The sequence below is a fragment of the Natator depressus genome, chromosome 4 (genome assembly GCF_965152275.1).
Source record: "Natator depressus isolate rNatDep1 chromosome 4, rNatDep2.hap1, whole genome shotgun sequence".
Taxonomy (NCBI): domain Eukaryota; kingdom Metazoa; phylum Chordata; order Testudines; family Cheloniidae; genus Natator; species Natator depressus.
In genome coordinates, this window is record NC_134237.1 from 39,223,911 (window position 1) to 39,248,172 (window position 24,262).

The 24,262-nt window shown below is 40.1% G+C and overlaps 1 protein-coding gene and 1 long non-coding RNA gene across 10 annotated transcripts in view; one reads left to right on the top strand and one right to left on the bottom strand.

Annotated features, from left to right (window-relative positions):
* Nucleotides 1–24,262, top strand: part of LOC141986375 (uncharacterized) — a 143,093-nt gene that overhangs the window by 91,494 nt on the left and 27,337 nt on the right. For 4 of the 7 annotated variants that reach the window (XR_012639264.1, XR_012639266.1, XR_012639263.1 and 1 more), the window contains one exon: nt 13,828–14,006. This is a non-coding gene — a long non-coding RNA (uncharacterized LOC141986375). Of the gene's footprint in view, nt 1–13,827; nt 14,007–20,116; nt 20,248–22,691; nt 23,007–24,262 lie in introns of those variants that run through there. The other 3 variants (XR_012639268.1, XR_012639265.1, XR_012639267.1) reach the window with 3 other exon arrangements.
* The window catches only part of PDE5A (phosphodiesterase 5A), an 87,226-nt gene that overhangs the window by 34,376 nt on the left and 28,588 nt on the right, over nt 1–24,262 (bottom strand). For all 3 annotated transcript variants that reach the window (XM_074950805.1, XM_074950804.1, XM_074950803.1), the window contains exons 4-10: nt 20,079–20,150; nt 18,158–18,247; nt 16,914–17,051; nt 15,405–15,472; nt 10,808–10,916; nt 7,384–7,468; nt 414–589 (exon numbers count right to left, since the gene is read on the bottom strand). In XM_074950805.1, coding sequence (XP_074806906.1) covers nt 414–589; nt 7,384–7,468; nt 10,808–10,916; nt 15,405–15,472; nt 16,914–17,051; nt 18,158–18,247; nt 20,079–20,150 — 738 coding nt within the window. The remainder of the gene's footprint in view (nt 1–413; nt 590–7,383; nt 7,469–10,807; nt 10,917–15,404; nt 15,473–16,913; nt 17,052–18,157; nt 18,248–20,078; nt 20,151–24,262) is intronic.

Here is a 24,262-nt window from a genome sequence, read left to right on the forward strand (position 1 = left end):
CTGCTGTTATTGCATATTCTGATTTGTCTAAAGGACTGAGCCAAAATCATCACAGAAAACCTCAGACAAGAGGACACCCCTAATCCCCCAAACCATTTCCTCTTTCTGTGCAATTGGACAAACCACCTATGTTGATCACTGTAGTCAGTGTGCAGCACGGTGTTTAGGGAAGGCAGCATTCATGTCTACCACTGGATCCCATGAGTACAGTTCAAATACAACAAATAAAATACTATGCATGCAAATACAGAAACAAGCAGCAAATAAGTATAGCTCCTGTTAACACAGTGGGCCAGATTCTGCTCACTTTATTCATCTGAGTAGTTTCAGGTTGTGAGTAGGGAAAGCAGAATTTGGACCAAAACTAGGTTATATACTGAACCAAATAAGGATTGCCTAGATTTTGAGCTCACCTCTAATGTCACCATCTGCTTGGCCATGGCTCTCTCCACAGTTTCATACATCTGTGTATTCTGGATCCCCAAGCCACAAAAGATGACAAAGGCTTCCAGAAACTGTTCATCATTTCTGTTGAAAGCCTTGATTTTGCCCAAGTTTTCTTCCATCTTATTTACAAGCTGACAAACCCCTACATCAGGTCACAGGAATGAAAAGAAGTAATACAGCAATTGCTAAAATACCACACTTATGTGAAACAAAACATAACAAGATATTAGCTCTCTGAATTCTTATAGTCTATAAAACAAATAATCAATGTATTTTTAAAGCAAATATATGCAGGACACAAATTAGAATGCTATAAAAGGACTTTACTAGAATTATTTTAATACGCCAAAGAATAAAAACTACACTACTATATGTTGGTCTGTGGATTTACAAGTATTCATTAAGATCTACAATGCAGATATGTAGCTCTGTATAGCCTGCATTATCTTGCAAAATTCTACAGGGCAGTTTTCTTCTTGACTTATTGTTAAAAGTACTTTAGATTGACTTAATCCCTAAAGACAATTTGTCCTTCAGAGGCTAATTAGATTTTTGTAATCATGCCAAAAGAACAGTTTTGAATGTCAGGATAATGGCACATAAAGTTTGCACTTCCTTATTTGAAACAGTACCGGAAAGTTAAAAAAAAAACAAAAACAGAAAATACTTCAAGTTCAGGCTCAAAGTTCAAGTGTGCTTGCTATGATCTATGGCAGTGGTGGGCACCCTGCGGCCCATCAGGGTAATCCACTGGTGGGCCGCAAGACAGTGTTTACATTGACTGTCCACAGGCACACAGCTCCCAGTGGCCACGGTTCGCCGTTCCCAGCCAATGAGAGCTGCAGGAAGCAGCGCGGGGTGCAGAGATGTGGTGGCTGCCACTTCCTGTAGCTCCCATTGGCTGGGAACAGCGAACTGCGGCCACTGGGAGCTGCGGGCAGCCATGCCTGCAGACAGTCAATGTAAACACTGTCTCGCGGCCCACCAGCGGATTACCCTGATGAGCTGCAGGTTGCCCACCACTGTTCGATGGAGATGTGGTCTCTCCAATAAAGGGCCTGATCAAAGCCCATTTAAGTCACTGGAAAGCCTCCTGTTGACTTCAGTTGGGTTTGGATCAAGCCGTAACTGCAGATGGCTTATTATTAAAAATAAACAGCTATAGATGTTATCACCAAGTTCAACTGACTTTGTTCGGTAACATACACACAGAACTTTCTGTGTATATGCCTCTAACATTTTTGACTATGAGGGCAAACACTTGCCTGATCAAATGTAAATAATTATGCCACTGGAAAGTTACAGATGAACAATTAAAAATTATAATGAGTTAGGAAATGCAAAAATTATGATTGAAGATATAGTTTTGTCATATTGCATATTCTGTGCTTTTTATGCCATACATTTAATAGCATAAACAATAATATATTAAACTATACATTTCGCCAATACAACAGGAATACAAAACACTATTTTGGGGTGACACCCAACTAAAACTGCTATTGGAACTGTAACTTTTGCATTTTCTTGCTTCTGGAATTACACCACTATAAATGGGAGAAGAATTTGGATCCCTGACTTTTTGTTTCTTATAATGTGCAGCCTTAGGGTCAGAGCCTCAACAATGCCAGAGCTGCTCTCAGCTTCTGAAAAGGGGAATTGGGGTGGGGCGGGAATTATAATGGAAACTATTTTGCAACTATATCAAGAACGGGTGTAATCAGCACCTTTTTAAGGCCTTGTCTACACTATGGAATGTTTACAGAAAATTCCCACCATTGCTAGCAATCTACACTTAAGGTCTAAAATTACTCATTGTAGATTAAGGAAAAACAACAAGAAATATCCAAGTCTTGATGTGTCTTCTCTGTAACAGTCTATAGCAACTCTGAGAACAAAATGATTGCTGCACCTATGTATGGAATGAGTTCTTTGAAACGTAAAGGTTCTGTACACAGAACAGTTTCCAATCTACTTATAGCACAGTAAGTGTCCCTTTTTTGCCAAATTATGCCCTATTATGGGAAATTCTCCCAGACCAGATCCTGCTTTCACTGAAATCAATAGAAATGTTGTAACTGAATTATAAACTCTTCGGGGCAAAATTGTCTTCTTGTGATGTAGGAGTATGGTGCCTAGCACAGTGGCTCACTGATCCTTCATTGGGATCTTTCAGCACTACAGCTATATAGATAATACACAACAACGAATAAGAATTAATTGGGAAATGGATTGGTTTCCCTCTGTGGAAGAGGAACTGATCTATCACTAGACTCTTTTGAGGGTGTGGGACAATCTCATGGATCTCACTTTCAACTCTCTGTTTAGTGCTGTTTATGACATTATAATCATTTCCATAGCAACTGTGATGTAATGAATAGGGGATTATGACTTCCAGCAGTGACTAAATCAGAAGATCAGATGAACTCTGAAAAACATAGACTTTGTTTTCATGTAAATGCCTCTATTAATAAAAACAGGGGGAGATAATTACAGTAAATATACTGCATGACATATAAGCCAAAGCATTCTCTAAATAGAATGTTTTTCAAAAGTTTTCCCACGAGGCATCAGTGGGTCCATGCATATCAGAATTAAAGGAGCCCAAATTCTTTTTGGGGGCATACTTACAAAAACCACAGAAGGTTTCTATAATGCTCTCAACACATATTTAAAGGGTATACAAGCCCAAAAGGAGACCAAACAGAAAGGTTTTCTTGTTTTGTTGAAGATGGAGAAAGCTGCTCTCCCAAAAAAATTTACTGTTCTTGTCAGAGACATTTAGCTTAAAAATAAAAATATACCTACATAATGCAGCCTGCCTGAGACTTTTAATCATGAATTTGAACAGCAAACAATAGAAAAACCTGTATGAGGAGTTAAAAGTCTGTCCTAGAGCAACAACCACAGTGAAAAATTCCTAATTGTGCCCAAATCATTTCAATCTGCAACTCAGCTTTCTGTGGATTGTAGAGTATTCAAAACAAGAGATCATACAGTGCACTACAGTCACATAAAAGCAGCTGGTATAAATGTAAATCCTGAGAACTAGACAAGTTAAAGATAATTCCTCTCTGAGGACCTTCTGTTTCCATCAGCTACATGGAGCTGGTGACTAAGAACAATCTGTCTCCATGAAATGAGGCCCAAAAATACATATGGAGATAGGAGCACTGACTATGAAGTATTCCCCCATTTCCCATATATAGTCATTGGAAACCCCTTTCTACAAAACAACATACACTTAGGATTCTGCAGAATTCGATGGTGTGGGTGGTTGAGAGATAGGGAAGCTGGATGGCAACTGCTGTCAGAAACCAACACAAGACAGTTCCCTCAGGAACTGTCCCCATTTTATAGTCTTGGGTAACTTCTTGATTCTGGAAAAGGCACATATACATGGTTTCTAATCCTGCAAATCTACAGACCAGGTATAACATTTTCAAAGGCTCCAAAGTGACTTTAGGGTACATTCACACTTTGAGCTGGAGGTAGAATTTCCAGCTGGGGTAGCGTATGTGCACTCACTTTGGTCAAATTAGCATGCCAAAAACAGAAGTGTAGCTGTGGTGATGTGGGTGGTGGGACAAGCTAGCTGTCTACAGTATGTTCCCTATATACTTACTCGAGTGGCTAGCCCATCCTGCTACAACTACACTGTTATTTTTAGATCCCTCGTTCAATCAAAGTGAACATGTGTATGTCTACCTGAGCTGGAAATTACACCTCCAGCTCGAAGTGCAGATGCACTGTATGAACTGAAGTTCCACTTTCAAAAAAATGGCTTACATCTAGGAACTGAAATCCTGTTTGAGAGTCAACAGGCTTTAAGGTCCTTAGTCTCTTTTGAAATGGGACTTAGATACTTTTGAAAATGTTACCCTAGAGGACCAATGACAGCATTGCCACTGTGCTGTCACAGAAGCCGTAGAAGCCTAGAAAGAGCAAGGAGGGGCAGACATTATGTGTCAGTGCTCTGAGAGCCGTATAAGTAATATGCAGGCTACAGGGAAAAAACTGTGAAAACATGAGCTGCCCTCGTTAATCTTAGTGTAAAAACTCATCAGGAAATAAGAAAGTGGCAGGAGACAAATGCTCATGTTTTAAATATTTTCATTTTAACCCCCAAATCAACTTTTCCTGGTGCTTGCTCCTTTACTAACACAAAGAAACATTCTGACCACCATCATGAAATGCAACAAAAATTATAAATAAAAACCCCGCATATTTTTGTTCCTATTTCAATTTTTTTAAAAAGAAAACTAACAGCTCACTTGAAGAATGGATGGTTGACCTACAGCAATAATGGAGATGCTTACACTAAATGGGAGAAACAGCAGAAAGAAGTGAGACAAAATCTGGAGCTATGAGGATCCCACGAAAGGATTATACAATTGTACTCACCAAGCAAAACACGGTAGCAACCATCTCACTTTACAGTGATTGAAACCACTGATTTCTTAAAGAAATATCTCATAACTGTATGAAATATAAAACCTGGTATAACTTTACACAAGAGCATACATTTGTTATATTCACCCACTTGCAGACATTTTTCTGTACTTTGAGGCTGATTCACCACTTACTTACAGTAAGTTACATCAGTAAGTAAAATCCAGTGATTTCAATGGAGTTTACTCTAGATTTACACAAGTGTAATAGGGGAATAGAAGTAGATTTTCTATTTACAGCTTTGTTCAAACAACAAACAAGACCTTGTAATAAAACTTGTTACAGACTATACTAAAAGATTACATCAGCAGTACATGAAAAATGTGACAAAGTGTCATTTATTACCTTGGGCCTGTTCCACTAGCTAAAGGATATAGATGCTGAATTATTCTGACATATGGGTAACATCTAGCTGCTTGGCAGGATCTTCATGAAGTTGTACTGAGTGTGAAGCGTGACTTTTGGCACAACCTAGTCACTCGATCATTCATTAGATGCACTTTGTAGCTTTTTCTCGTTTGATTCACTTTTCTTTTTAGAAAATTTTCACACTGTAAACATATTTAAAGGCCTATGGTACGGAGACTTTAATGACTACGAATACCTAGGGTGAGTCCTCACCCAAGCTCTGAGCCCTGTACTCTGGCTAAAGGGTCTGGAGTGGTGTAAAGGGACTCCAAACACCCAGATCTGGCATGGGGAGGATTCTCCTAATGCAGGAACTGAGGAAAACAGCTGTAAGACAGCTCTCAGAGAACTCCCTTGTAAGCCTTGTAGTAGAGAGTGTGATGGGGGCGGGGCTGGGGACAGGAGGGACACATCAGGGGCAGGGTCACCACATGTAGGGCTTCAGCCCACAGGGAGGCTGTCATAACTTATATAGGCCCCCAAGGCAGTCTACATTATATCAAGACCCACACTGTGGCTTAAAACCACCATAGCTTCCCACATCCCTCGGGCTGCAAGTTCGGTGCTGCCCCTCTTACAGGTGCCACCCAGAATCCCATCCGTTATTTTTCCATGATCATGTATGCTTTATTCAAGAATCTACACAAAGCCTTCCAAGTTACCTAAATCCCAATATGCATGGCCAGCTGTACTATAACAGGTATGTTAGTCGAGATGAACCCCAGGCTACCCACTAGAGTCTACCTTGACCTGTTATAATAAATCTTTCTATGTCCACATTAAAGTTTTAAAATGTTAGTTGTTTTTAAAATACATCTTTACTCCTAGTCTAGACTAGGGCTATGTGAAATACCTATGGAGGAGCTCCTGAGGCCCTTCCCTAGTTTTGGCTCAGCCTTTACCCAAGTGAATTCCAATCAATCAGTCCAAACTCCCATTGAGACAATGGGAATTCTTGTGTGTAAGGACCTAGTAGAAATTCATGTGTGAGCCTTAGGGTTTCACTCTTGTGGTTGACTTCTGCTTCCTGCTCTGGGTGTGGGGCTTCCTCAGAACCATTTCCGGATCTGTAATCAGGCCACTCAGACCCCTGATGAGTGTTAGAGCGAGCTCCAACTTGCACCACTGTTGCTGGATGGTTAATAGGTGCAACTCCACTATGCTTGCTCCTTGTCCCCAAAATGCTCCCATGCCAGAAGAGTTGTTTGACAGGTGAAGATTTCAGCACTAGCACACTTACATCTCCTGGGCATTGCCCTCCAACAGGGGGATTTTCTGCTGAATAGTTGTGATCAGTTCTGGCCTCTTTGCACCAGCTGAGTGGCACAAACGAGCTAGATGATTAGAGAGATCATCCCATAGACTGTCCTTCCTATTCCTCAATACAATACTGATTAGACTAGTATTTTTACATTATAATTTGTTACATTAATTGAGCATATGTAAATGTTAAAAAGTCACTATCAACATGAAATCTAAACAATAAAATATAAAAGAAGAGGTGGAAGTAGTTTCAGGTGCTTCTTCTCCCCCTTAGTCTATATGCCCGGTGTCTCAGGCTTTTATATTTTCTTATTTTTTAAAGAAAAGCTTTTTTCTTACCTAATGCGATGCAAAAGACCCATACAAAGAACAAGGAACTCGACTGTCTACAGGGGATACCATGAAAATAATTACCAGCAGAGTGCAGGTGCACAAAGGAAATAAACAGAAAAAGTAGAAAAAAATTATTGAGGTGTTATTGGTATTTTTTCATCTGTAGTAAGTAAAAAAATGACAGAAAGGAGTATGATGGTGCCCTGAATTAAAAGCATGACAACGATTTCATTGTGCTTAAGGATTTTCTCCTGTGATTTTAGATTTCATGTTGCTGAGATTTTACTCTGGAGTACAGAAATACTTCTGTAAAGCAATTATACACAAGTATCCAAAATTATACAGAAGTATCCAGCAGTATAATATTAATACATTTTATCTCACATAAAGACAACAGTTAGATGCATGTTATGATATTTTGTTTAACGACTGGGCATGCAGTGTGCAAGCAGAAATGTAAACAAATCAAAATGGTAATACCTATCACTTTATTCTTCTTCCCATTTTTTATTGGTGTACAAAGCAAACTTTTTATGTGCTGGTTTACATTTTCTGCATTTTCATTCTGTTAAGCAAATAAAGAATAGTTAAAAACTTACAGAGAGATCTGTTCATGAGCCCTGATTGGCAGGCCATGCAAGGAAGGCAGATTATAAAACTGTAATTCTTACACTATAAACTCTTTGGGGGCAGGGACCATGTCTTCATTTGTGTTTGTGCATCATCTAGCATAATGGGTACTAGGGAATAATAAATAAATAAATGAGTAATAACAAAGTTTCAAGATGAATTTTCAGTCACTTGGGTCCACTTTTTCATTTTATGATAGTTCTTTCATTAGAATGAAAATGACTGTATTGTACACTCGGGACAGATTTTCAACTTAGGGTAGCTGAGGAGAAATAAGTGGGGCTCTAAGATACCTTCTCCACTTCCCCAGTTGTGAGGATTCTTAAGTAATGAAAGAAAACAGACCTAATTCTGCTCTGTTACACCTAGTACTGGAATCTCATGGGGATAACTAAGAACAAAGCATGGCCCAATGTCTGATTCCATAAAAGGGAAGGAAAAAATATTAGCATGCTAATATTTCAGCTCAGAAGTTTCTTTGATTCTTGGCTGCCTGGGTTAGTTTTTCTTTAGCCTTACAGGCATGATCATTGCACAAATAAAGGAACATTTTGCCTACAGTATAGGAGAGCATATGCTTTGTAGAAAACTTTCAAAGGGATGATGTAATGTGTAATGCTTTATATGACTCCAGGCACTTCTATGCAATTAAGAGCCTTGATACGTGTGAAATTAACTGGAAAAAAGGAGGAACACCAGCCCCCTGAAGCCAGCCAGCTCTTCACAGACCAGAGTTTGGAATACAGTGACCTATACTGTGTTGCTCTTGTCTGCAATGTGTTAATTTATGCTGGTAACAACTATTGTCTCAACTCTCCTCTCAGGTGCACAGACACATAGCTTCAAAGATTTGCTGCTGCACTTTATACGCTTGCTCAGTAGTTAGTTACATAGGTATGAGGATGTCTGTCTGAATACTCAATGGTAAGCTCAATCATTGTAAATGCAACAATTTGCAACAGTTGCAGGGTGCTGATGAAAAGTGAGCTAATAATGCTTTGGGGGTTATCGAGAGTCCTAAAGCCCAAACTGGGATGGAGAGAAAAGAAACTGGTAGGGAGCCTTGATTTCATGATTCATCTCTCATCCCCATACACCAATTCTCCATCTTTGAACATCAGCAATCAACCAAAGATTTGCTTGCTTTCCTCAAAATGACACACAGACATCAGTTATTTTCTATGCCCATGTGGACCGAAGTGCGACCTTGCATGCTGCCCTTCTAAAATGTTAGCCATGCACAAGGTTTCTACTTGGTTAGGTGACAAGTTTTTCCATTAACTTGAGTCAGTGGTGAAAATTATCCTATCCACTCCATGTAGATCTGTTTTCTACTCTTATTCTTCCCTCTTCATACATGTCCTTTCCTTCTGTCCACGGTCACTCCATTTTTCCTTCCCACTTTCTCCTCTTTTGTCCCTCCCTAATATTTCCTTCTGTTCTTGCCACTCTTCTGTTTCCTCTTCTCCTGTCTCTTCCACTGATTCCCCTATTATTTAGTGTTTAAACCATTAACCTTTTCTCCAAGCTGCAACCATTATTTGTCCTAAATGTTCCTTTGCTCCTAACTCTCCAGCAATTACAGTTGAGAGAAACTGAAGGAGGGCTTTCGTGAAAGCTAGTTAAGTGCTTGGAGGAGGAGGGGAATCAATGGCCCCAAGGTAATGTTCATATGTGGCCTAATCCAAGGCCCATGGAGTCTCTCCATTGACTTGAGTGAACTTTGAAGCACCCCACAATGCACACAGCTTATAGAAAATAGACCAATGATCAATTGTTTGGAGAAATGGAGGGAGGGAGAATAGATAGGAAAGGAGTGTAAGATGTGGACTCAATGTCATTGTGCTGAAAAAATAGATTATCCAGAATTCCTCTCCAGCAGTACTATTGTTTCTTCTTTGTCCATGTATGCACATGTATCTAGAAGTAAATGCATGTCAACATTTTTCTTAGGCATAATAAATCATTTAGAGTCCAGGGAACAATGCATTTCTGCATGAGCAGAAAATTCAAATTCTGCTGCCAAATCAAAGGGCTTGTCCTAAACAAATACCTGTTTGAAACTGGTCCCAAAATGTTTCTTTTATGTATTTTAAATTTTCTGCCAAATAGTAACCTATTTCTTTGTCTACCTAATCCAGGACATCCATTTTGTACCTCCCGCCCCCACGATGAGCTATTAAATGGGGCTAGTCGTGGGCTCTATCCTGCAAAGTGCAGAGCACTCAGCTCCCAGTGTGACTAAACCATGCACAGCTGAAAGTGGAAGCACTGCATAACTCTCCAGGAGCCCCTATTATCCAGTTATTTGAACAATCTTGTTGGACATTGTACCTTCTGCCTTGCCTGCTGCTTAACCCCAGAAGGGAGAGAGTATAGTGGAAGCCCATCTATTGACAGTAATACACTCCCTCCCCCCACCAACTCTCTCCCTCATCCACTGTCTAAGAGGCTTCCTACAAATGTATTAGCTTATAATAAACCAACCTGCTTTTGCAAAAGTGTAACAAGACGACCAGGTGACTTTCCAGGCACTGTTCTGGGAGTAAGACGCACAGGTTTGCTTTTTGCTGATAGGGACGCCAAGGCACTAGAGCTGTTGCTTGGGCATTCACTACACTGGTCTGTTTGTTACCAATTGTCCCTTCCTTCCTAAATCTTAAGTTTCTATCCAAGTGGTCACCCTGGGACACCCTGCCACAAGCTGGCTCTTCCTGGTGCTGCTCTGTGGACTGGGAAGCATGGAGGTGTTGAAGAGAAGTGCAGTTGCACCTCCCTCAGAACAGCAAACAGTTCACATCTGTATCATGGCTAACCTCTCCCACACCAAAAGTGAGAGAAAGAACTTCTGAGTCTACTCCCAAATCTTACAGCAAACTGTGGTGGCCAGTCCTCAGGATTGATGTGGAAAGCCTCCATCCTGTCTTCATTCAAACCTCCCTTAGAACATACTTTCTCTTGGCCTAGGAAATGTATTCTCTAGTAAATAAGAGAAGTTAGATTTATTTTTATACTGATTTTCTTTGTGATGAATCCATCTTCTGGCCTCCCTGTCCTGCTGTGTGTCAGAACCGTATTGTCTGTAAACTTCTTGGGCCAGGCACCGTATCTTCCCCTAAGTTTAAACAGTTCTGAGCATCGGCAGTCAATAAAAACAGCAATGATAGTAGTAATAAGCGTAGCACACACAAGACTTGGTCATATATGAAAGGTACACAAAAAATCATCTGTATCTTTTATTACTGGATTCCGAACCCAATTTCACTTTACTTACTGTCCATGGAAATCTTCTGTCTTTGCAGACATCTGGTATATTAAGAGGCTCCATGGTATTCTTGACATACTGAGCATACATATAATTTATTTTGTTTGCATCATAGTCCCTGATGGAACAGCAAGGACAGACAGATATTATTCATGGTATTCTTTATAGGACACTGGGACATGCAATAATTCTAAGCAAATGTAAAATATATCATGTGTAAATCAAAGAGAAAGGTGTGATCAATTCCCAAGCCCAGATCCACCATCATCTCCAACCCAACACATAATAGTAGGCTGTGCTACAGTTAGGTGACTCAGACAGCCCAATTTTGCATATCCACGTCTCATTTAAATTGAGCTAACAGAGATGATGATGTCCAGCCATTCCATACTGTGCACATCACTACAAAAGACCAAACAAATAACAATATTCTGAGAGTAACATTATAAGTCTTATCTCTGATGCATGTGTTTATTTTGTTTACTCAATTACAACTGAAATGCGGGAGATGTGTAGGTGTATTTAGCACTCCAGGCACGCAAGTGACTTCTATTAAAATTCATACAAGTTCTCTCTACATATTTGTGGTTCTGATAAGGACTTGTCTACATGAGAAAGCTGCACAAGTATAATTCAAGTTTAAAAATTAACTGTTTTAGTGCAAACCCCTGTGCAGACATTTTGGTTTAAGTTTGGCTTATTTCAGTTTAGTTTAAACTTGTCGCTAACTGATTAAAGCTCAACTGAAATAAGCCTGATTTCAACTGAAATATAAGCATCCATACAGGGATCTGCAACAATTTAACTAAATTGGTTTAAAAACTTATTTAAGATAAACCAGTGCAACTTTCTGATGTAGATAAGCTGTAAAACGTAGTTATGTCTTGTGTAAGCATCCAGAGGAAATTATACTCTTAAATGTTAGGACAGTTAGAGATGTATTAAAAATACTAAATTTAGGAATAAATCAATGTAGTCTACAAGAATGAAGGATAAAAATGAATGACAGATGAATATATGCCATTTAGTTGTAGCCATATCAGTCCCAAGATATTAGAGACAAGATGCGTGACGTTGGTCCAATAAAAGATGTTACCTCAACCAGCTGAATGTATGTTCACAGAAATAGAGCACTTCAAAAATAATATGTATCTAGAAATCTGATACATTTGAAAATCAATAATAGATGAAATTCACATATTTCTCAACTGAGAGCAGATGGCAACATTTATGAATTTTCTGCTTTCAAGTTCATGTAAAATGTGTTCTTAGAATGAATGAACAATTAATTGCATGGGGATTGCATTATTGACATAGAACATCTGTTTCTCCCAAATCAGGGCCTAAAATAACTTTACAAAATCAATCATCTCTTTTTTAATTGCTTAATGCTTATGTATTTAATTAAGACACTTTGATTCTTGTCCTAGCCCTTCCCTGACCGCCCATCTTCTATCGATACACCTGTTCCCATCAGGCTTCTCCATTTTCTCTTTGACTTGTGAGTAGGATTCTGTTATTTTTCAGATGTAAATGCACATGTCCAAAGTATCCATGCACAACACGGGAGACAGGAAAGCATTCTTTTCTATGTAACAAATTCTGTTATTTAGGGACAAACCCTGCACTTCGGAAGACTGGCCTGATTTTGGGCTCAACTCAGCTCACGGATTATGTGATGAGTATCAGAGAGTAACTTTTATAATAATTTATTCTACCTAATGCATGTCACTGTGCCTTTTATGACCCCTGAAACTGTGACTTTAGAGCATCAGCCTTCAGTGGTCTGGATGGATCATAAGACAGCCCATCATAAAGGGCGGCACATAGCTGTGCTGCCCCAGGAATATTTCAGGGAAGGAATTATGACTCAGTGGACCAAAATTCCCTTCCTGCTTCCCTTGCTCTCAGCCTGAGAGAAGACTTCACTGCTGGCCTCTACAAGCAATAAACTACTCTCAGAAGCATGCGCCAGCAAGCAGGAGAGAAGTATGAATGGAAGAAGCCAAGGCCTCCCCATTTGCCACCCACCTGCTCTAGAGAGGGAGTAAGCAAGCATTCCCTCTTTACTCTCTGGTGCTGGCATGTAGCCCAAGTCCCAAAATAGACCAAAACCTTTTGCCATCTTGAGCCAGAATCTTTGGGCTGAATTTTCAAATATATGTGCGAGAATTGCATATGTGAAACAGTCAACAGCAAAAAGAGGTCAGCTGAGCACAAAATGCTCAAACTGGATGCTGTACATTGCATATCCAATAGTGTGCCCTGTGTACAACTTAATTTCATGCTTTTGAAAAGTTAGCCCTCAGTGCTTCATAAACTAACATTTTTGTAATAAATAGAAAAAGTTAGAGAATGGATGATATTCCAGCATTTTATGTACAGATTCTCTGACTGAGGTTAAATTCAGAATCTATTTAATGTGGGCACATTAATCCAGTTATTGCCTCTGACTTTTCTTTTTATCCAGATTGAATAATTAAGTGAATGGTGTCCTGGAGTTATTGCAAAAGGGGCTTGGAAGTCAGGATGCTGGATTCTAGCCCTGATTCTGCCAATCACCACCTTGTGCCTCAGTTTCCCTACCTATAAAATGGGAATAATACTTACCCACCTTTGTAAAGTACTTTGATATCCTTTGATTAAAAGTACTGCACTAATTAAATACAGATGGCTTATACTATGATTACTACAACTGAGCAAAGCTGTTTGCACTTCTAGTGAATGGTTCTCACGGGTAAATTCCAGACTAGAAGTTTGTGCCTACCTGAACTGGATTCCTGTGTTTTGTACATCTGCACAGACCTACAGGATAGTCTTTAGGTACAGCTATTTGTAGGCTGCAAGCTCTTTCTTAGACTGTGACCCTACAAAGATGTAAGTAATGTAACTTTAGGCACATGAGTAGTTGGCTTCAAGGGACTATTCATATGCCTAAAGTTACACACACACTTAAGTCTTTGCAGGATCAGGGCCATATTTATAAGCTTGTTGTGAAAGGGATCATATTATCTTGTGTATTTGTACAGTGCCTAGCACCTCCGTATCTTCTGGCCCAGAACAATCTCAAACCAAGATCTGTTGACACAGTGCAGCCAAGAGGATCTGAGCACCATCATTGCCAGGAGGCATTGGAAATGGATTGGTCATGTGCTTCGGATGGAAACTGATTCCATCACCAGAGTAGCAATAAGATGGACACCTGAAGGTAAGCAAAAACAACATGGCGAAGAGCTGTGGAAGCCAAGCTGAAAAACCTGGAGCACAGATGGGGAACCATTGAAAGACTTGCCAGAAACAGACAGGAGTGGAGGAGCTTCGTCACTGCCCTAAACGGCAGAGGCGTAATAGGAACATGATGATGATGATAGCACAGTGGGGTGTAATCTTGATTGAGGTCGCTGGGTACTATTGCAATTTTTTAATAAATAATAATAATAAAATAATAGTAATAATACATGTTTAACCAGTAGGTGCCGCTGTTATACAAAGCCATGTAATCAGAATTAAGGCCTAACCAGAACTCCTAGGATACTAAATTATTAAGTTTCAGAGTGGTGGCCGTGTTAGTCTGTATCAGCAAAAACAACGAGGAGTCCTTGTCGCACCTTAGAGACTAACAAAAACGATGCGGTGGAATTAGACTGATTTAATATTGGACTTTCCCCCCCAATAATGAAAGTCTATATGAAAATATTTTGTTTACGTGAAGTTTTACCTGCAACATTCTAACTTTATTTTCTAGCTTATTTTCAGCATTTAAAACCACGCCCAAAAATTTTAGGTTTTTCCTAAGGTTCCGATACCTGCCCTGCTTGAAATGTAAGCTAGCAAGGCATTCCACTAAGTGGCAGGGTAGAAATATTTCTGTAAAGGCTCTATAACTGGAGAATGACATTATATGCATGCAGGATAGGATGGTACGGTGTACTCTGGCTCACATACTGCTGCTTACTACCAATGACCCTTCTGCTGGTCTCTGCAGAGCAGGACAGGACAAGTAAAAGGTGGCATGGGAAAGCCCTGTATACTCCTCTAGGTTCTCATCCCTTCTAAATCCACAGAAAAAGGCTGCATTAACGTGCCATACTTCCCATTCTGTGCTTAGAGCCACGTTTAGGGGGTTATGGGGGCCATACTCTAGGGGCCATTGAAAGTTGGTTGTGCTGGGTGGTACAATTTTCTGTGTTGCTTTAATTTCTCTTTCTTTCGAAGAAAATACTTGTGATGTTAAAACTGTTATCAAAATCTAAAACAATTACATTTAAAATGAAGGCTAACAGGCTTTTGGGGAGATAGTTAACAGCACAGTGTAGGAAAAAGGTATAGAGCACACCTTATCCAGGAGTATTTAACTTTGAAAACACTGCATGAAATGAAGAAAATTAAAAAAAGCTGCCCTCAGACACAACTGTGTGACCAGCTCTGCTGAGACCAATGGGAACACTGCATGCATATCTCAGGGTAAAAGCCTCCAGTAGATAATAATGCATTGCCTAATTCTATTTATTGAAGTTATTTGTCATGAAAAGTTAGTAAAAGCAAAGACTCTTCAGTCACTTCCATTTGCCTGTAATGAACAGAAATTCAGATCAAGTTATTTTACCTCTTCAGGACATCAGCTGAATCATCTAATTCCTCAAACTCCATGTGAAACACACTAGAAAATGAATCCTATAAATACAAAAAGGATTCTTATTGGATGGAAGCTAGTAATATTCGTAATCCTGATTAACAGTAACAACAGTAATAAGGAGAAAGTCAGCTGCAATTATTTACACAGAGTCTGCCTTAAGGGGGAAAGAGAGAAATCCTTGTATTTTACACTCCCTCCCCCCACCCACCCCATGGCAATTCTGGCCAGAACAGGGAAATATAACCTCCCTGTGTCACTGAAATCCCTTGCATCTCCAGGGAGCATTCATCCCAAGTGAGGACAGGCATGTTCACAAATAGCTCTGGAGCTAACTGTTAGCAAAGAGTCTATTTTAACATTTACAATTCCAGACTAAGAGTGTATTTGCGATCAACCTCAGTCATGTCACTTTGCTTAGATGTAGAGAGTCCCAGGAGCAATAATAAGCCTTAAATGTATTGCTAGATCTCCTTATGGCTTCTTATCACTGTAGTATCTGAGCATTTTGCAAACACCAATGAATTTATCCTCACATACCCCTGTGAGGCAGGGAATTATCATTATCGCCATTGTATAGATGAGAAATTGAGGCACAGAGAGGAACTGGGCCAGACCTTGGGTTTTGGCTAAATTTCACAGAGCATAGATCAGAGAGAGAGAGAGAGAGAGAGAGAGAGAGTGTGTGTGTGTGTGTGTGTGAGTGCATATGCAAATGGGAGCATAGGTCACATAAATCTATCTTTTGCTTTCCTGTGATGCTAGTACTGCTCTGCAGGGCAGTTTCTCCTGAGCTTTATTCAAGGGATGCTCAATTTATGTTGGGCTGCAATGGCCACAAAGGGCCCAAAGTGAAGCCAAGGTCTCATTTAGAGCAGGTGGTCTTGGCCATGTCATTCTTCCTCCGGCCACTCCCCTTTTCCCTGCTACACCAGCCACAGAGCGAGTGAGTGATATAACAGCCCATGTCAGCTCTCTATCATGGGAGAAGTATACTACCCCTGGAGGTGATCCTCTCTGGGATGGTTCAGATGACCTTAGGGACAGATTACACCACCCGGCAGTGCAAAATGGCTGCACCAAACCACAGAATCTGACCCAGAGAGAGGTCATGCCCCGAAGAACTGACATCCAAACTGAAAGGATGTCGTACAAACAGAGGTGAGGAGGCATGAGAATGGGAGAAGAAAATGTTGGAGTGGATCAGAGATGGAAGGCTAGTAAAAGAAGTGTGGACAGAAGGAATCTGCTACTGTGAGCAAAAGAGTACACTGCAACCATTGTCTTTCTGTCTTCCCTCTTCTTTACAGCGGAGGCCTGATTCTCCAGTTCCTTGCACTTACATAGTAATTTAAATTGTGCAAAGTGGGTGCAAAATGTGACCAAATCAAAATGGAGGAAGGAAATAGAGAAGCTGACCCAAGGGGCCTCTAAAGAACGAGAGCACTACTCCCTTTAAACTAAGTCACACTTGATACTCACAGTGCAATCTTCATCTACTATGAAAATGGTGCACCTCTGCACCTGCATGAAGGAAATTATAGTTGCAGCTATCTTCTTCAAAATTACTTCCAAAGATTGTTGCTCTTCAAAAATCAAGCTAGCAAGATCAAGAAGCACCTAGACAAAAAGAAACCCTTTGTGAAAATTCTAATAACTATGAGTTAAATGATAATTATATTTATTACCCTCTTGGATTTTTTTCCCAGTCTGATAACTTTGGTCACCTGAATACATTTTAATTTAAGTTTTTGCAGAGCAACAGGCTATGTGGGATGTCATTAATGGCATCCATTGTGAACTCCTTTTATGAGAGAGACAAAGAGTGTAGCTAGCTAGATACAGTATCCAACTATAGCCTGATAGACTTAGGAGATGCTGCTGGGAGAATTCTCAACCAGCCAGATATGGCCAGATTATATCACCTGCTCCCCACTCACGTGGCACAAAGGGTATGGAACCAGGTGTGAGAATCTAGCCCGACACGTTTATTGATCTGTAAACTCAAGGAACAAGTTTGAAATTTTACCCTACTGGAAAGCTTTGGAACAGTTTCTGCCCATTTGTTTCTACACGCCTTTTTTCATATTGTGTGTGGTGGATCCAGATTCTTCCCTCAATAAAAAGCAGTGGTATAAATAACTCTTTAACAAAGAGGATGGCTAAAAGATGCATAATTAGAAACACACAGAAAGATCAGCTCTGCTTCCCACTGTTACTGCGGATACAGTAAGTGGTTGTTTGTGAGTATAAGGGAGTCTAACAGGCTGAATGAAGATAACTTTGGCAGAAATGCTTGAGCTATACAAGCCTCACACTCTGGAATACATGCAGCAAGACACATTCTGACTTTATGAAGAGCCCAGGTTACTGATGGGGAAGGAATTTATAGGTATTTATGCACAGCCCTCCACAAGGTGCACAGAGTCCAGGAATAACTCTCTAGATGAAGTATTAAAGCAGAATGCTCCCAATTAAATTTTAAGCATTAATTTAAAAAAATCTGAAATGTACTCAATATTTTGCTGCCAGCCCAGTATCCCAGCTGGTACTAGGGTTTTAATAGAGGCACAGGAAGCCCCACAAAGAGACATATAAATAATTAACGTTTGCAAGGAACATCTACCATATGGTGAAAGTCAGAAGCTATAGATAACAAGCACTAACTACTACCTGCCCATCACAAATGCCACATCCCCAGGTTGGAATAAACCTGTTGGACATACCTGATTACGCCTGTTTTCAAGCAGTGATGTCTCATATAGCTGAGCATTGTAAAGAACAATTCCACAAAATGCCAGATAAGCAGCAAAATCCTGAAAAAACAGATAATTAAATGTTTCTAACAAGGTTGTATTTTCACATCCAAAATGCCCACTGGATGTGTCTGAAGAACCAGGTTTTTGTTATTTTCTCTTTCCAAGCTTTCAGCTTCAATATTAATGTTTATTTATATCTTTTAATAAAAGTCCATCAAATCATCCTGGCTATGGCCAGAACTCTGGCAGTACAGTTTTGTGGTCAACCTGTAAATACACAGAAAGAAGAAACAATGGTCTTTGGTATGTGCCTTATTATCTGTGCAACTTATGCAGTAACCCTCCAATCATGGGCAGTGGGTGAACCCCTGCTTTGGGAAGGCTAGCCCACCGACTCCACCCCTTCTGCCCAAGGCCCCCCTCCCTCGCACAACAAAGCCCCAACCCCCCCCCCAAACAGGAGAAGCCCTGAGGGGTCCCCCGCAACCAGAGGAGCCCCAACCCACTCACCCCAGTCACACCAGACTGAGCAACCGGCCCCCCCCCCACCCCGGCTGAGCCAAGCCACCAGCCCCCAGCCCCTGAAGGCCCTCTCCTGGCTGAGCTGCTGGCCCCCACCGCAGCACAGTGATCTTCCACCTTTGTGCAGCCAGTGGCCTGTGCTCCCCAATGCCATGCTGGAGCCTCCACATTTATTTGACAAATAAAATTTGCAGAATTTTGCAGAATTTTAAAATACAGTACACAGAATTTTTTTTTTTTTTTTGCACAGAATTTTTTTTTTTTTTGGTGCAGAATGCCCTCAGGAGTAATACTCCCAATTAAATTTAAGCATTTGGAAAAAAACAAAACAAAACACCCTTGAAATCTAAACAAAGATATACACACTGCAGTTTTTTTGTTTTCACTTTGTGGTAGTAATTGGTATGTCGAAGGTTATTTTTGGTGATCATACATAAAATGTTTTCTTTGGTTAGTCTTGATCTCTTATTGCCATTTCTTCAGGAATCTCCCATCTTTTTTAGAAACCAATGATTGATCTTCATGTTTTATCCTGGGAGAACTGTATTGGAATAAGAAGGAGCTTTGGGGATCCAACCCAACCAAAATCTCACCATTAAAAACTGAACACACAAAATGAGCATCTAGTATATAAGGAATTAAATATTTTTCAAAGTGGAAATCGAATCTTGCTTAAGTAGCAAAGCCAAGAGCTGTTTCTCTTCAGGAAAGGGATTAATTCTGATGTCCTGCATATGTTCATTATGCATTCTATTGGTACACGGAAGGAGTAAATTCTTACTTTGTTATTGCCAAGGCTTAAGTCAACTTCTTCGGCCTGACTTAAGCCTTTCGTGGTGCACCACAGTTTGCACGTTAAATCTGAGAGCATTCTGAAAGTGCCTGCAATGTGACAGTTCAGAATCTATGTGCTTTCTGCACTACTGATTATGTCAGACATGACTGTAATTTATCCAGTGCTTTATTTCTTTCTACAACTAGTGTACACAGAAATTGTTATGTAGTAATTTTAAAAGTTGCTTGGCAAGCTTTAGTTTTAATGTTAAGCTGCTACTGAGTGCCCATTGTGACATTTCTTTGAGATAAGGTGACTTCAACTACTAGCTGTTAAGCCTACACCCCTTTATAATACATTCAGTAAAGCATGGAAACGTGAATCCTAATAGAAGAGAGAAACCAAACTGACTCAGAAATTAAACTGATTCACACTGACATTTCTGCAATGCCTCAGTTTCATCAAACCATTTTTTACTTATTCAAAGATTAGTGCAGTTTGGATAACTTCAAAATTTCTAGCTGCCATAAAAGAAAACCACTGATACACATACACATTCTTTCTCTCTCTCTCTCTCCACATCCCTTATACCTTTTCATCTTGCTCTGTGAATATCCCACCAATTCCAGATTTCTTATTGATAGCTTGAGCCACGCCAACAACCTAATGCAATGAAAATAAAGAAGAGTTAGGTAACCAGGAGGAGTCTGCCTCTGCACTGTCTGGAAAGCAATATTTACAGAAGATGACAAGCTCTGATTACAGGTACTTTTTATACTCAACATTTGGCTAGTTAGAGAGTTGGGTCTATGGTTTTCATGTATTTATTTTTACAAATTACTGACTAGCTCTTTAGTATTGGATGTTCTCAACTAAAAAAAACTGTACTACTGATAGAATGTTTTTACCTCCTACTGTTACTGACACCTAAGATTGCTATAATACAAAAAGGAGTGTAGACATTTTCCCCATATTTGCCAGTTTCTTTACTTTGTGCACTTGATGACATTTTCCATACTCAGTCACTCAGTTTCCCCGGTTGTTTGTATGGGTCTTTCACACTAGAGAGTGGGACCATCTTTTTATTCTGTGTTTGTACAGCACCTAGCACAATGGGGTCCTAGTCCATGACTGGGGCTCGTCTGTGCTACCACAGGACAAATGATGATAATAATAAATAATAATAAAAACATGTTTTTTTAAAAAAATGTGATTGCCACAAAAATTTGCAATAGAATTCAGAGGCAGGAACAGTACTCAAAACTACTTTTTAACTTACCTTTGAGGCTGACTAAATACTGTGTTGATGTAGATGATTTAATTGTACTAGACTAGGCCCAGTTCAACAAGATACGTTTGCACCTGCATACCTTAAATATGTGAGTAGTCCCAGTGACTTCAGTGTGACTGCTGAGGTGCTTAAAGATAGGCACATATTGTAGTACCTTGCTGAAGCATGGCCCTAGTCCCTGTGGGACAAATCCTCCCCCTCCTTCTCTGCAGCCGTGGAAGGCCTTGAATACAATGGAATCAATGCAGATCTACTACTTGGAGTTGAGATGCTGGTGATAAATAGTCTGTGTAGGGGGTCTGTACTCTGTGCTTGGTGAGGACCCCTTATAGGTCAGCACACAAGGGGTTTGTTGAGATGAGTCAGGGATAGGTCTGAGGAAGAGGAGGAGTGTAGATCCATGATTACACACAACCAAGCTATTCCCAGGGAGTAGCAACAGCTACAGGCACTTCTGCAACCACAACCCTGTAGTAGTGGCCTTGGAGTAACTCTGCTGTTTTTGTGTGGTGAAGCCCCTGTTTCCTGGGGCTGTTGGTAGAGGCTAGGATTTTGTTCTTAGAATCTGAGTGCATTTTCTCCCAATCTGTACCCAAATAATTTGCTAAAGTGGATTTTTTCTTGTCAATGATAAACAAGGAATATAAATATAATACACGTAATATTCTTACCAGATTCACATTTATTCTTCAAACTAAGGGAATTTTTAAAAGTTAGGCTTTTCCTAAAAACATACTAAGCAGGCACCATAACAAAGGTATATTTCCTCTGTTAACACTGTGAATATTGCACTCTATCCAAATAGCTCACCACCATAGTGTCTGCGCACCTCTCAATTAATGGATTACATTCTCATAGCGGCCATGGGAAGTACCCCATTTTGCAGATGGGGAACTGAGGCAGAGGATAGATAAGAGACAGGCCTAAGGTCACAGAGAAAGTCGGTGACTCATCTAGGAATTGAACCCAGGTCGCCTGAGTCTATGTTTGATGCCCTTATTCACTAGAGCTCTGGACATAACAAAACATCTGTAAATTAGGATATTGGTTGTCTTCTCAAAGGCATTAGAATGAACATCCAACTGGCCTCACATAACAAAGATCCTCTACATATCCTATAATCTGCATATATCATGTCACTCCCCAGATAGTAAGAACTCCTTGTTGCTTTAACCAGAAAAATACTTTCTGTTGTAATCTCTGAAATGATTACAGAAATCAACAGACCAGCTGTATTTCCCGCTAGGATGAACTCTTATAAAAGCTTGTTTAACTGCATCCGATGAAGTGAGCTGTAGCTCACGAAAGCTCATGCTCAAATAAACTGGTTAGTCTCTAAGGTGCCACAAGTACTCCTTTTCTTTTTTTTTTACGAATACAGACTAACACGGCTGTTACTCTGAAACCTGTTTAACTTCAAGTTACTTTAAATTCCTAACTGAATCTTTTTTGTATACAAAACCGTTTTGGGGGAACTTCTGATTTCAAGTTTCCTGACATAACTCTCTCTCTATGGTGAGATTAAAACTTTACTTCTTAGAATACAGAAAATAATCCTCCAGAGTAGGTCAATTAAGATCTGAATTTCTCATATTTTTGGGACCTACTGGAGAGAAGAAATTCAGCCAAAAAAGTGACCTTTTGATGCAGTGTGCTTATTTAGATAAAAGGTGCAGAATGAACCTGGAAGAGCAATGTGTTTGCTCAAAACATGGTGGAAATTTACTTGCTAAGTAATTCGACAAGCCACAGCGTGCCTCCTGGGGGGTGCTGAATGCTCTCACCTCCCACTGAGCACCTCCCAGGGCATGTTCAGACACTCTTTGACTAACAGCATTCTGTAGGCAGCACTAAAGCTGAAGGAAATCAAACTGATTTCTAAATGCTAATGCAATTTTTATCTATTAATACAGGTAGCAAGTGAAGACTGCATGATGTGTTTCTCACAGTATGGGTCAATGCAGGAATATCCCACTTGAACAAACTACCTCAAAGGAAGGGTAAAACAAAAGGAACAGTAGTTTACTTTTGCAGTCATCTGCCTCTATGGGATACTTGTTGGATTAGATCCATAATCTGGCACAGCTCTGCTGTGAGCCTGAGGCTGGCAAAGGTGGAAGGATGACACCCTCTATCCCCCATCCTGAAGCCTGTGCCAGGGGAATTCTCAGAGAGAGGCTAAATTGGGTTTTTGGCTGCTTTGAAGCAACAGACTAGCAGCAAAGCAGACACTGAAGTGGCCAGGATCTGATCTATTATTTCTTACCGTGCCCAAGAGTTTGAGGGCCTAATTTTCCAATGTAGCTGCACTTCCAGGATAATAAAATTTAATCATGGAGACCTTTTACACATGCAACTGACATATCAAGGCTCAAATTTCTGTTTGGTCTTGGGCAGGAACCCCTCTCCCCCTCCCACATACACACATACTTTCGAACAGAAGATGGGGATTCAAAAGGCTGAGGGGAGGGAAAATTCAAAACTGTGCATTCAAAAATTTCTGACTTAATTCCATTTACCAACCTATAAATCACTTAATGGATTAGTACCCAAAGGAAACTCAGATACAATCCCCATCTTAAAATTTAGCAATTCACTTTGAGTTTTAATCTTCTAGCCAAGGCCCAGTGCCTACCCCCAGCCTAGATTTTGTAATGGCTCCCCCTCTGGTTTTATTTGCTTCTCTTTATTTGTTCCCCACTCTGTATGTATCCTCTGATCATATAAAGCTGTTTCTCAGCCACTGCAGCAAGCTGCACATGGGTTCTCTAATCCTTCCTATCCACCAAAAATCCATCTGGCCAGCAACTGGCTAAACTACTCACACAGATGAGGGTGGAAATGAGACCACTGCTTAGCACTGACTCCAGCTCTCTACTGAAGGGCGTGATTCTGCTGCCTGGGCAGAAATTAAATTGCAGGGCTGCTCTGAAGCTTGGTCCTCAATTTGTGACCAATTTAGAGCCCGGCCTTTCAGATGAAGGACATGGACATCCTTTTTAGAAACTGGGGTCTGTGACAGAAGCCAACAAAAACAAAGGATTTTAAACACAGACTTTCACTGGAGCAAATTTGAGGATAGAGAATATTTGTCCAAAGAAATTATTCACTTGGACAGTATTTATCTGTGCTCCCCTTGCAATTATTACAACTATCTGTGTGCTGACAAAGAGTGTTTCATCCCACAAACTAGCTTAGCTTCTTCTTGAACCTACACTTATTATTGTGCTTATGAGCTCATGATCTTTTGCCACATGAAAGATGTCAGTGTCATAAGTTTAACTTAGTGATTTAATGGCAGGCTCCATTAGGAAGGAAAGATGGGTTCTGAAGATAAACAGTGGGGTTCTTCCTGATTTACCCTGCAAATGAGAGGAGAATCAAGCCCAAACGTTGTTCTACTTAATGCTTCTGCCATTCCATTGAAAAAAAGTCCTTTGATTCATATTATATTTATTACTATTATGAACAATATGAATATAGA